This window comes from Mauremys mutica, chromosome 6 (assembly GCF_020497125.1).
Source record: "Mauremys mutica isolate MM-2020 ecotype Southern chromosome 6, ASM2049712v1, whole genome shotgun sequence".
In the NCBI taxonomy this organism is placed as follows: domain Eukaryota; kingdom Metazoa; phylum Chordata; order Testudines; family Geoemydidae; genus Mauremys; species Mauremys mutica.
This window is the reverse complement of record NC_059077.1, coordinates 49378902-49392619: the sequence shown is the minus strand read 5'-3', so window position 1 is coordinate 49392619 and position 13718 is coordinate 49378902. Positions and strand designations below refer to the sequence as shown.

General features: G+C 40.6%; 1 protein-coding gene across 3 annotated transcripts in view; it reads right to left on the bottom strand.

Annotated features, from left to right (window-relative positions):
- Positions 1–7806: 7806 nt before the first annotated feature.
- LOC123373056 (V-type proton ATPase subunit S1-like protein) overlaps positions 7807–13718 on the bottom strand; it is a 27143-nt gene continuing 21231 nt past the window's right edge. For all 3 annotated transcript variants that reach the window (XM_045021807.1, XM_045021806.1, XM_045021805.1), the window contains 3 exons: positions 11487–11537; positions 9563–9806; positions 7807–8244 (listed from right to left, as the gene is read on the bottom strand). In XM_045021807.1, the coding sequence (XP_044877742.1) occupies positions 7942–8244; positions 9563–9806; positions 11487–11537 (598 nt within the window). In that variant the 3' untranslated portion in view covers positions 7807–7941. The remainder of the gene's footprint in view (positions 8245–9562; positions 9807–11486; positions 11538–13718) is intronic.

Below are 13718 nucleotides of genomic sequence, written 5' to 3'. Positions count from 1 at the left end.
TACATTTTCTACCTAGCACACTTAGATGTTAACTGTACCTGCAGATTACAGGCACGTGTTTGTGTACATGAGATTTTGAATGAACACAATTGGACTGCAAACTTAAAATGTACGCCATATCTCACAGTGGTTCCTCTTATTAGAGAGTCAAGCAGGTGAGGCAATATCTTTTACTGAACCATTTTCTGTTGATGAAAGAGACAAGCTTTCAAGCGAACAGAGCTTTTTTCAGGTCAGTGTTTTGCTAGATAATAAATAAACAAGTAAAACATTATAACTTGACTTCTGTATAATGTGGCCTAATTATCTAAGGAGTAAAAATGCATAATAACTGTTGCTTGGAATATATGACAGTCTTTATATGTGCTGAAAATTATTGAATGTAAACCCTTTTTAATTTATAGATGCAACTGTCAATGGTGACCACAAGGAGGCTGTCGTGTTCTGAATGAACAAAAATAATACTGTTACAGTACAGACATAATTTCACTGTTAGATACCTACAAACTCAGTATTTGTTGTTGTTTTTTATACAATTCCCATAACCTTTAAGCAGTGTTTATCTTTCTAGTGGCTTACAAGAGATAGACAAACGTGAACAAACAAACATGAAATCACTACATAAACAAATACAATTCTTCAATTATTTCCACATAAATTCCTACAGGAATATTATATAACTCACTACGCAGATTTCCAGCAGAACAGGAGTTCCCTTTTATTACAGGAAAAATCTATCTTCCACGAGCTTTACATGATCACTTCCTCATGCATGGTGACCCATTAATCTCTATAATATTTAGACAAGATTGTATTTACAGATATATTTATCTATTTGTCACTGTAAAACGTATGCAGAACTCAAGAAGGAAACCTAGATCATACTGAGGCCAGAGTTATCAATCTGGATCTTAAGTGACATTTGCAGAGCATTAATTTTTGTGTAATTACATATACATATTTCATCTGTTCAATCAGTGGATAGGGCATTAGACTGAGATTCAGGAGACGTAATATAGGCTCTTGGGCATCACATCTGTTTCTATTTTCTCTCCCACCTTCCATCTGATCTATTTACATTGTAAGCACCTTGGGGCAGGGACTGTCTCCTACTCTGTTTAGACAGCACCTAGAACAAAGAGGCCTCAAAAGAAGTTGGGGCCTCTAGGAGCAACTGTATTACTAACAGTAATGTGATAAAAGAATACTGCTGACAGGAAGTAATCATTTAGTGCAAGTAATCTGAGGTGGGTGTTTGAATTATTATTCATTATTTGTATTATAGCAGCACCTCGAGATCCCAGTCAGGATTGGTCTGCATTGTACTAGGTGCTGCACAAACACAGAGCAAAGGGTGATCTTTGCTCCAAAGAGCTCGGCATTTCAAATCTAAAAATAATTCAGAGATGTTCAAGGCCACAAGGCCACGTAGCCAGACCTCCTATGTAGCACAAGCCATAGAATTTCACCCAGTTACCCCTATATTGAGCCCAACAACTTGTATATGACTAATGCACATCTTCCACAGAGACCTAGTCTTGACGTGAAGACCTCAAGAGATGGAACATAGACTACTTCCTGTGGTAGTTTGTTTCGGCGGTTAATCACCATCACTGCTAAAAGTGTGTGCCTTATTTCTAATTGGAATTTGTCTGGTTTCAGCTTCCAGCCAATGCTTTTCTCACTAGACTGAAGAGCCCATTAGTAGCTGGTGTTTTCTCCTTATGAAAGCACTTATATTATAATCAAGTCACCTCTCAACCTGTGCAACAAATGGATGGAGGATGAGAGTAGCAGGGATAGGAACACAGAGTCTGTATCTTTCTTTACATATTTTACAATAATGTATAAAGGAGATGAGGCGGCTGTTGGAAGTGTTTATAGGGCAACAATCCAACAGAAGGAGCACAAAACCCTGTGAAGGGCCTGTGCAGTGTTGCCAACCCTCGGCACTGGAAAATCATGTCAGATTCCCCAAAACCATGAGATTGGCTTAAGGATTTTTTTTAATGAAATGGGGTTCTCTTTATTTCCCTTCAGGTTTCTGAGTCTCTACGGTGCTCTCAGGTCACATTTTCAATCTTTCCTCTGCAACTACATAGGTTTTCCTTTAATGAAGGCTGAGATTTTCAAGCAATTTCTTGATTTCAGCAGTTGAGGCTCTAAGAAAAACCCCTGATATCATGAGTGTCAGGGTTAAATCCCAAGAGCTGGTAACACTGCTATTGCAATGAGCTTCATGAGATAAGCAGTGAAGGCAAACTAGTATCCAATATTGTAGAGGCTGGATGCCTCCTGCAAGGTGCTGTCTTCCTCATTTCCCATTGACATAATTAGACTTGCCACCTCTGAGATGCACAAAAACTGGTCCCTCTCTCCCAGCAAAAAGGGTCGTAGTGCCAACTATGGCTAACTTTCCCCCAGGAGCCTCTACACCCAGGCACTCGCAAAGGAGCCTCCTCCCTCTGGGGTCCCCCCTCAATTGTCCCCTCCCAGGAGTCCCTGCCTCTCCCACCCCTGCCAGTGAGAGTCTGTCCCACTTCCCAGTCCTCTGCACCAAGAGAAGCCACCATGGTTGCAGAAGGATGAGGGCCTGGCATGCAGAGCAGGCCCCAGGTGCCAACCATGCTCTCATCCATGTGATGTGTACAGTAGTAACACAATCATTGCATAGCCACATATATGCACAGCTTACAGTGAACACTGGTCCCAAGTGGCAGAAAAAATGGCACAGTAAATCTTTTTACCAGCAACCAGCAAGGCTAAACAAAACCCAGCAAAGTGGCAACCTTAAGTCAGTGGCACTGTGAGGGGAATCAGGGCTTCATTGGCGGCAGCACCTGGAAGGGTTGAATTCCCAGTGCGCCAGGCTTTTGGGGAATCTTGAATGCTAACCAGCTCGGAAGGAGGTCATGTTGGTTTAGATGCCGATAGCGTACAAGGCCCCTACGAGTTCTGTTTCTACACTTAATTCTCAACTGTGCAATGAATTTCCATCCTAAAATGCTATCCCAGTTATTTGTGAATGGATGGGTTCTACCTTGCCCTGCACTCTCTCCTGGCAGTAACTTCTCTAATGCTGATACCAGCTGGTTGCTGGCAATGATGAATTGCTGTAATATCTCTTCAACTGTTTAAGCTGTTATTGGCCTGCAGGATGGGTCAGTATTGAGAAGTGAGACTTCCATGGCATCCTCAGATGTCACAGAATGATGCTGATAGGTGAACCTTTTTTCCCCCTCTCAGTCACTATTGAACCAAAGTGTCAGCATGGGTTTAGTGCTGCTGGAGGTGTTGGTTTACAGATGATGTAAAACCAGAGTCCTGACCAGTTGCAGATATTGGGATCCAATGGTACTTTTCACAAGAATAGGGGGATTCACCTGAGCATCATGGCCAATTTCCTACTTGGAAATTACATTCTACTACCAGAAATTACCTTTCTGTTCTAAAGGACGATGATAGTCATCACTGATTATTGCTTTGCTTTGGGCTGTTGAACAGCTGCTACATTGCAAGGCGAGGTGGCTACATTTTACTGGTGAATGAAGTGACCCCTTCTCTAGCCTTAGTTATTACAACAATGAGTGCTGTACAAAACCTTGACAAAGATGGATGGACAGAGAGATCGGAATCACTCCCTGTTTTGTATGAAAAAAAATCAAAATCTTCAGGTAAACTAGTAAAATAACTACAGTGTTAATTAAGAGAGATGAATTCAAATTACCAAATCAAGACAGAGTTTCCATCAGAGCTTCCCAAGAACTCCACACACCCCATTCTCCTGTAGGATACTCAATGATAACACAGTCAGTGAAGCACAAGACCCAGAGAAAGTGATGAGTGGCTCCGTGCAATTCAGAGTGACATGTTTTTAAGGAGCTATCTGCTCCTTTGCAAAGCTAATAGAGTCACTTTTATGGTAGTTGGGAGCTTTGCCATTTTACATCTCCTGCAGATGTGGCCTCTTGTTTCTGACAAAAGGACAGCTTTGTGAGATTAGACAGAGCTTTGTGCAGAGTATGCCAAACCTGCACTAATACTGTTGAAATTGGGGTTGCCAACTCTTCCAGATTGTCCTGATATCTCCAGGAATTAAAGATTAATCTTTAATTAAAGATCATGTCATGTGATAAAGCCTCCAGGAATACATCGAAACCAAAATTGGTAACCCTAGAAACTTGAAGTGTGTACCTTTAAAAACCAAACCAACCATGAAAATTAGCTTTTTAAACACGATTTCTTTAAGGGACTGCAATCCGATAGTCCAGGCAGTTGTGGTATGTCACCTAAATCCTGAGAGAAACACTGTAGATAAAACAATAGCAAAAATCAAGAGATGCCTTATAGCTCTGATCAGGCTCATGAAAGAAAAGGAAAGGATCTGAAGCGATGGTCAGCAGTTCAAGTATGATACCCTCCTACACTACCAGTATATGGCAGAGGAATTGGAAATCTGTGTTTTTCTATGTTTCTTTCCCAGACATTAGGGATCAGAACCTAAGGAGTCCCCAGGGTAAATAGAAGAAGGAACACTGTGACCCACTTAATGGTGGTCCATAGAACTGCTCTATAGTCCTCCAATAACTGATGCCCAAATACGAGTGCTAATGGTTTTTGAAGGAAAGTTGACTTCTGTATTGATTATTTCTTTTAACAAGTAACGTAGGTTCCAGAAACTTTGAGGGCTTGGGGTGGAGGATATGAGCAGTCATCTTAAAGGCTGACCAGTTCCCCATAATAAGTCTATACTCCTTACACTGCATATGATGTTGAATCTAAACAAAGCAAGGTAGTCATCTGGAACCCAAGAACTAAGATTGATTTTTGTTAATGAAAAGTGGCTCATAAGGACACTGTTTACCAGTGACCCGCTTTTAATATGGAACAGGGCACTGAGACCAAATGGATCCTTCTTTGTAATGTGCACTTGAACACAGCTCCACAAAACGCTATTATTAACATAAACCCCAAGCCGTTTAGGGGTTGTGTCCAGTTGAGGGACTGCCTTTCCTCTGGGCAATATTCCCACAGGTGTGGCTGATGTAGTCTCGCTGGAGCCCCAGTGGTTTTAAGAATGAAGGAGATGCTAGCTAGGGCATTTTCCTTGGGAAGTCCTCAATTTTGGAACTTCCTCCCCACCTTAGTTCCAAAACAATCCTAATCTATTGACCTCCAAAGCATGCTGTGAGGCCCATCTATTTACCTATCCTATTGTAGTGAGAGGCATGATAAGAATTGGCATTTGTGAGTCCAGGGGCATTGGCTGGGTATGGTTTCATCTCTGGCTGGTATTGTCTGGTTTTGTGGTTAGAAGAAACTGCTTAATCTGGTGGTAGTTTGTTGCGGGGGGCGGCTAATTGGGCTAAGGTGCTTGAGATAGATGTTTCTGAAATAATTCTCTATATATCTAAATAAATATGTTGGGTTTATTACTAAAACCACTCTTTACAAAATCAGGCATGAAACAGAGTTGGTTGCGGATCTGAAGGGCCAATACATTCCAATAAATACTGATGTCTAGTACTTTCTTAAGTGCAAAGCTTCTCACCTGATCATTGTGCATGGAATCTAAAAAGTGAATGCTTCAGGTCAAAACTTTGCAATCTACAGCCTTTGGGTGCCACTGGCTAATTAATGGACCCATATCTATATATCGCTGACCTTGGTTATCTCCTCTTTGATTATTCCATTAGGTATCTATATAAAATTCCAATGACAATAGGTGATGAATTTTCCACAAATAACAATAGTTTACACATCACCTGAACTCCCTTAGACTCCTGCATAAGTGAATCCTTCTAGATTTGTGGATGCATTTATGTAAAGGTTAAACTAGAGCAGATAAAACATATGACTGATATTAATTTGCTGATCCATTTAATTCAGTGTAACTATTGACTCAGATAGTGACAACTGAATGTACTAACTGTGGGTCTTATCCCACATGCACTGAAGACAATGAAAGCCTTTCCATTGACTTCAAAAGGAGTTGGGTCAGTTTCTACATTTGACCTTTTCTTCTGCTGAAGGTATGAAATAAACTTACAAAAAAGTAACATGTTTTTATGTTTAATGCTCTGTACCAAGTAATACGCCTGATATGATCTGCAAATCATGTTTGAAACAAAACAAAGAATGGCAGTATTAATATGTATTTGTTTTAACAAATATAAGTTGTTTCTTCATTGTACTAAAACCTCATCTTAATCAAATGTTGGACAGGCAGACTGGAAGTTTGTGCCAGTTCAGCCCATTTTTAAGCAACCAATTAATTTTGATCAAGTTTGCTTGTTTTAGAATGTCCTAATTGTTCTAAAATGTTGTTTATATGACACACTCAAAATGCTCTGACTGCAACACTCAGACTGACTGTGCAAATCCACATTTTTGTCTTACAGGACTGGATCATCTTCATCTGTGAGAGTGTGCTTTGGCAGCCTAGAGGGCAGCTTTACAGTCTGTCACTTACTCCTGCTTATTGTTCAACAAGGATCTTTTTGAAGTACGTCACTCAGTGAACCACTTGCTCCAGAATGACTTCACCAGCACATCTCTCTGTTGCTGGGCCTGATGAATTGTCTAACTGCAATGCACTCCCAACAGGAGTTTAGGACATATCTCCGTGAGTGCAAGGAACCCTAAAATAGATTCATCTTTAACTACAGTTTGGAAAGAACATATTCTATCGATTAGCTTCTTTTCTCTAAAATTAAAAAGAGGGTTGGTTACTAAATCTGGGTTTGCAAAAGATTTGCCAAAATATTCTTTCAGGATTAGCTTTGGCCCAATAGCAACATGGGTAGCTCATTATCACCTGCCTTCTTGCTGAGAGCAAGAGCGAAATTAAGACTAATTTTGGGTCCTCTAACCCTGGCAATGTCAATTGATAGGATTGTTAACAAGATGAAATTTTAATCTCCCACAGGAGGGAGAAGTGAAAATTATGTCTTGTTTCTAAATACCCCTTGCACTGCTGGGTGGCTTCCAGCCAACATACTTTATATGTATTTTCAGGTGTAGAACCACCATGTAGCTGTGACTTCGATGTCTTGCATGGGAGACTGACAGGATTTAGTTGTAAAGAAATTAGCCTAGAATTAAAGTGTGTAAAACCCATAATCTCTCTTTTGGCATAAAGCTCAGCAGGTGAAGTATGGGAAAGCCTATGGCCAGATGTCAAAAGCTCCACCAGCACCTCAACAAAGTAAGTCTCATGCCAAAATATAGAAAAACATTTAAGATGCCACAGTTCCAAAGATCCATCACCATTTCATTGGGGTGGCGGATGATATCAAAATGGTCTTTATGTATGTGGAGAGTATAAACAAGGAGGAGAAGGACTTTTATGATGGCACAAGGGGAATAAAACTAGGAATAACTGAATAAAATTAAGACAAGAAAAACTTAAGATGAGAATCAGCAAAGACTTCTAATGGGTGGAATCTATTTATACTGTTGTATATACTTTCTAAGGAAAGGATGGAAGCTGTTTTGCCAGGGACACTTGATACAGACTGAACAGACCAATAAAAAATACAGTGCAAGGAAAAATCTCACCCTTCGAGGAGATGAGTTAGGAGATATTATTCATCTTAATATTAATTATTATATTTATTTAACCCTAAGGTTCTGTTACCAATTCCTCTGTTCAGTGTTTGTAAGGTGGCTGTAACGAATTGTTTTAGTAATATGAGAGCAGACTCTCACCATGTTCATTCCCTCACTCCCATGGGAGATTTTTCTATTGTTCTGATTTCCAAGACATCTTTTAACTGGGTCTCAAACAATAAGCCAGAGAATGGCTAAACAAGCAGTCTGATATATTTATTTTTAATTTGATCAAATAAATCATTTGGTGAACACTTTTAGCTACTGTACAACTAAACAGGACAGAATAGCAGAAAGAAAATACCAATAGCCTGAATGAGACACTCTCTTCTAAATATAGACTTTACAGAACTGTTGACTTCTAAGTTCATAGGACTCATTTCCATTGCTTCTCAGTGGTTCTTTTTCATCTGCCATGTCACTGTCTTTCATTTGTGCAAAATAGGCAGGAGAGGCTTTGCTTTCATAATGCCTATCAAGAGACTTCAGGTGGATCAACATATGGAGAGCATAGGCCAGGACTAGAAGCAAAATCAGTGACATAATCAAGCCCATCAGAATTGCTGGTGAAAAAAAGGATGCACAATCTTTGGCATAAGCAAACTGTCCTCCTTCAATGTTAAAGCCTTGAATCTGTTAAGAGAGTAAAAGGATTTATATTAAAAATCATCACTTTCTTGGTTAAGGGGCAGTTCATGATTTTGCTCCTACTGCTAAGTAAGAATTTTTAAGCCAATGTTTACATATAAAAAAATGTATCTAGCAGCACTGGCTGGATTTGATTCACTCAGTTTATTCATGTCAATGTTTTAGAAACAGTCACTAATTCTAATCCCCTTGGCTCTGGGGCCCAAAGGATTTGCAGATTGATTTTAAACAAACTCTTCTGTGATCACTTTTGAGAGCCAAGTCAAATTTAACTGTGAGCTTGATCACTCTGGTTTACATTGTTTGGAAGGAGTCAATAGTTTCCCTGTTTCTGATTATACAAACACGGACACAGGTATCCAAAAAATGACCAAGAAAACACTTAAAGTTGCCTACCTCTAATAATTAGGTTGCGGGACCAGATTCAGTCCTGTCAATGTGGATGCAACACCACTGAAATAAGCAGTTTTGCATTCACATCTGGTCTGAATTTGGCCCACAGACTATAAATTTCACCTATGGCTGCAAACAAGTGAGAATTACTTTAACTCTAGGATGAAGTAAATCTGCTGTGCAGTCGTACATAGAGAAGACAGATGGGATTGGCTGCCTGTCTCAGATTGCTCTGGAGTTTTAAAGACCTTCCCCTCTTTTGTAGCTACCTTCATCTTCCCTCTCTTACCCATCCTCTATTTATTTATTTTGCTCCTCTCTAGCTGAAGAGTCCATTCCTGGGTGAGCTGTTAGCTTTGGCCTCTATCTCCCCTAATTCTGATAAGGAGATGGGGTCAATGACTGTTGTAAAAAATCCACCTTGACTGACCTCAGAAACGGACCCAGGTGTGATCTATTCACAGAATGTTGGGCTATGGAACACTTAACTTTCTTTCCCAGCTGACTGACGGTCAGCTGGAGCTGCAGGCCCTATGTAAGGACAGCTGGAGACTTGCTGACAGTGCTCAATGAAGACTCTACTGAAGTTGGTCTTAAGAGCCCAATTGCCAAATATACAAAGAACAAAGGTACAGAGATGTAGAGCAGAAGGTGACACTCCTATGTGTTGTGCTGACGTATATCCCTAAGAAGAAATTAGATACCAAATCAGTGCAGCCCTTTATCTCCCTTAACATGAAGTTAAGTACAAGACTTTAAATCTTCTTTTCTGTTCATTTTCTACTCCTTGATCCATCTCTGGAGATCCTATAAACTGCTTATAGTATGTCATTGTTTTCTTGGCACCAAGGCCTAGAGGTGCCAGTCAGCACACCTATGACATTTTCTTGGCTTAACTTCATCTTATTACCTGGAAATCGATAAAAGTGACTTCCCAGAGCCTGGACACATCGTTTGCGGAGCTGGGCATCAGGAGTGCATCATACCTCTGCAAGCTGCTCACATGTTCACAGTGATAGGAATAACTTGCTGGAGCATATATTCTGGTTGCATTAAATGTTGCTTGCACAGAATGGTTGTAAAGCAGCTGTATTCTGTATAAACTAAACCATTTCTGAACAGACAGCTTGTAATAACTGTTTATCAATAAAAATCTGAAAATAATTTTTAAAAAAAGAGAGAATTAGTAAAGTTGCAAAAGTGAGGGCATATACTGTTGAATCCAGCATGCAGAACAGCCATACAGGACTCACTGAAGTCGACAGATCTATGCCAATTTACACTGGAGAAGGATCTGGCTCTTTCTTGCTATATGGGAGACCTGAGTCTGGAAAATAATTTTTGATTCCTTGTTGCTGCAGCTGAAGAAGATCATTGGCCACACAGGACTGGTCCCAGGCTGAGCAAGGTAGTCACAAAAATCCTGAGCATCTTCTGACTGCCTAATTATGGAACAGCACTAGAAGAATATCATCCATTCTGCTTCCTTCCCTGCTATTACAGATCACATGCTGCCCAGGTAGCTGACTATAAGAAGCAAACTGGCAGAGGAAAACAAAGTAAAAATAGATGGAAGAAATTCCACTGGTTAAAAAAAACTTAACTCAGTCAAGCAATGGGTAAATTAGAAAACATCATATTGCCACTAGCTTGTGCTCCCATGTAAATATAGCTTTCCAAACCACATGTAGGTGAGCTCTGAGATAGGGGTCAGGCTCCAGGGAGGTAGCACCATGGATTAGTGGTTTGGAAGAGGAACAGGGAGCTGGGGAGAAGCCAGCTGGATGAAAAGCTCAAGCCCAAGGTAGACACCAGTAAGTTAACGTGTTTGGTTTTGTTTGAGGGTATTTGAGTTCTGTTGTGTAAACTGGGGAGAAACCTGCTACTCTGAAAGAAGACTAGGATTCAAGAGGAGCCCAGAAGGGACTGAAGACATTGTATGGATGACTAGGATTTGCTGAACGCTATCTATTTTGGGGACACTGACAGAGGTGAAAGTAAGCCGGTCCGGTACAGCGTACCGACAAGAGCCAGTACGCCATGCCAGACTGGACCAGCTTCCCCAGGCTAGGATTTAAAGGGCCCGGGGCTCCCCGCAGCAGCCAGAGCCCTGGGCCCTTTAAAGTGCTGTCCGAGCCTCACTGCCGGAGCCCTGGGATAGTGGTGGCAGCGCTCCGTTGGCGATTTAAAGGGCCCAGAGCGCCGCTGTGGTAGCAGCGGCTAGAGCCCCGGGCCTTTTAAATCACTCCTGAGCCCCGGGGCTTCCAGCCACTCTGCAGCTGGTAGCTCCTGGGGTGATTTAAAGGCCCCAGGGCTCCCAGCCGCAGTCAGAGCCCCTGGGCCTTTAAATCTTGATTTAAAGGGCCCGGGTATTTAAAGACCACGCCTCTTCCGGTTGAGGCCACGCCCCCTGCTCAGGACTCCAGCGTACTGGTAAGTCCTTTAAGTTACTTTCACCCCTGGACACTGATACTCTGGAAGGGTTGGGGCTGTAGATGACCTGGCTGGAGGGCTGAGTCACAAGAAGCAGTGGACCATCAGGACGCCTACCTAGATGAGGGGAGCCTGCGGTGCAGCAGTGAGGCCACTCATCTAAAAAAAATAGGGGGAAAAAATAAAACAAAAAGAAAATGTATTTAAATAGGCAAACTCTATTAAATATAATTGTCTGCTTTATACTTCGCTATATAATTAACAAATCTGACTCACAACCCTTGCTGATACATAATCCTTCTCACAGTTAATTTCCCAGACAACTTGCATTGCAAGTCATTCAGTAGATATTAACGTTTGATAATCTAATAAGTGTCTTTATCCTTATCTTGTAAACCTACCTAATAACAAGCCCCTTGAGGTTGTCCATGTCACCAAACTTAAGTGAAAGCCTAGATCAAAAAGAAAACAATGTCAAGTTGAAATGCAAATCTAAAGGAAAAAACAAACAAACTGACATTCATCAAAAGAGCAAAACATGATTACAACAGACAGTATTTTGAGGCTTTATTCAAATCCCACTGCAGTCAATGAAAAAAATTTCAGGGATGAAATACTGGTCCCAGTGAAGTCAATGGGGATTTTGCTGTTGCCTTGAGAGGGGTCTGGATTTCACACCAGGAAAGCACTTAACCACATGCTTACCTTTAAGCGTGTAGTTAAATCCCATTGACTTCAACATCAGTGTACCTAAAGCATAGTCAGATGAGATATACATGTTCCTTCACAGATCTATACATATTTATAAGGCATCTATCACCTTGGTATCTCAGATAAAAGTATTTCATTAATGCAATAATATAACCCATTCTTTGTCTCACAGACCCTGCTAGAGTATTACAAACCCATATGATAGCTAAGTTCAAAGTGTTACATTTACACAACATCACTGAATCAGCTTAAAGATGTTGATTGTAGCAGAGCTCTATCCAGCTTATTGTCCAATCAGTGAGGACAGCTGTGGCTTACCACGGTAAGAAGCATTGTTAGGTCAATTTTAAAATAGAGCCTTAAAATCAGTATGATTATGTAAATATTGCTCCAAGTACCATCTTTCTACTTTCTCACAAGCTAACAGATCCAACATTTCATTACTCTGTAGCGTACAGATTTTTTATTTAATGATACTATTTTGCATCTTAGAAACCATCTGTGTAACTGACTTTCATTGTTGACATAACATTGTGCTTTTCTATATCTATGATTAGATATTGTTACACAATTAATTATCATGCACACACTTACGTCACTTTAGAACTTATGGTGGAGGGAAATTAAAAGCATGATTAGTCAGACAATTTAATACTGGCTCAAGACTGGATGGGTTTCAAGTGCAGAGCTAATTTCTTCAAAGGTCACTTAACTCACTATCCCGAAATTGGGTCCAGTGAGCAAGGAGGAGGATTTCAGACCCTCACTTGCTTAAATTACGCCAAAATCAGACATAAATTGTGCCGATCTGATTATACCACACAGTTGAACCTCACATTAAATTCAGTGCCTGGACAGGACTCTGTGCATACAATATTTACCTCTGTGTTTGTGTTACACATATAGTACATCCAGACACAGAAGAGGCCAAATCCTTGGTTATAGGTCCAGCTGCTTTGTGCTGATCTAAAGGTAGATCAGAAGATTCTCTTAACAAAGTAGGGATATAAGAGCCTGGCTAGAATGGGAGGGGATGAGGTAGAGTACATAGAACTCTGCCTTATCTGCAGCCTGCAAAATTTAGAGCAGCCCTTAGGCCCAAAATCAGAGGAGCAGAAAGGGAGCTTCCACCCTTTCCCCTGCTCTCCTCAGCAGCACCAAGTGGAAACAGTGCATCTCAGGATCTGGCCCGAGGTTTCTATTTGGCAATTCCTGTGAGGCTAATCCTGATTCAGGAGTCTGATTATCTATTTTCCTATCTGCACAGCATGGATTTCCACATGCAGGGAATTGGGTTAATACTTAAAGACTGACAGAAGCACATGGACCAAAAAGGCTTTCTGTTAGTATATAGCAGGACTCCAGCAGAGATTCCAAGGATTTGGTCAGAAAGGTTACATAACGCTTTGACATACATCTCCTAATGCTGGCTAGAATAAAGTGATAGATACATCTTGTAAATTTTATCTCCTGGCCCTTTCCAGCAGGTTTTTCCATGAGATCTGAGGCAGAAGGCTATATATTCTAGTAGCCTATTGTTATTTTATTTGTTGACCAGTAAATTTTCCCAAATATTTTTATTTTATAACAACAAAGGACTTTAAACTGGCCTTACAGTCCAGGTTTGTTGTGAGAATATAGACACTAACAACTGTGAAGCACCCAGGCACTAAGGCAAGTATCTAAGATTGATAGAAAGTTACAGGATTTTGTTTTGTATTCATCTCCTTAGTCACTGTAAAGTGAGACCAGCTATTTTGATTCCATTTGAAAATGCTGAACACGTGAATAATTTTAAATCACTGATTTTTTTTGAAGTACTATGTACAACTGTAAACCTGTGCATTGCCTTTCAAACCGTTTCACATTTGTGCAGTGTTCTAGTGGGACACGGCCTTTACTGAAATGTTCCACGTACATTA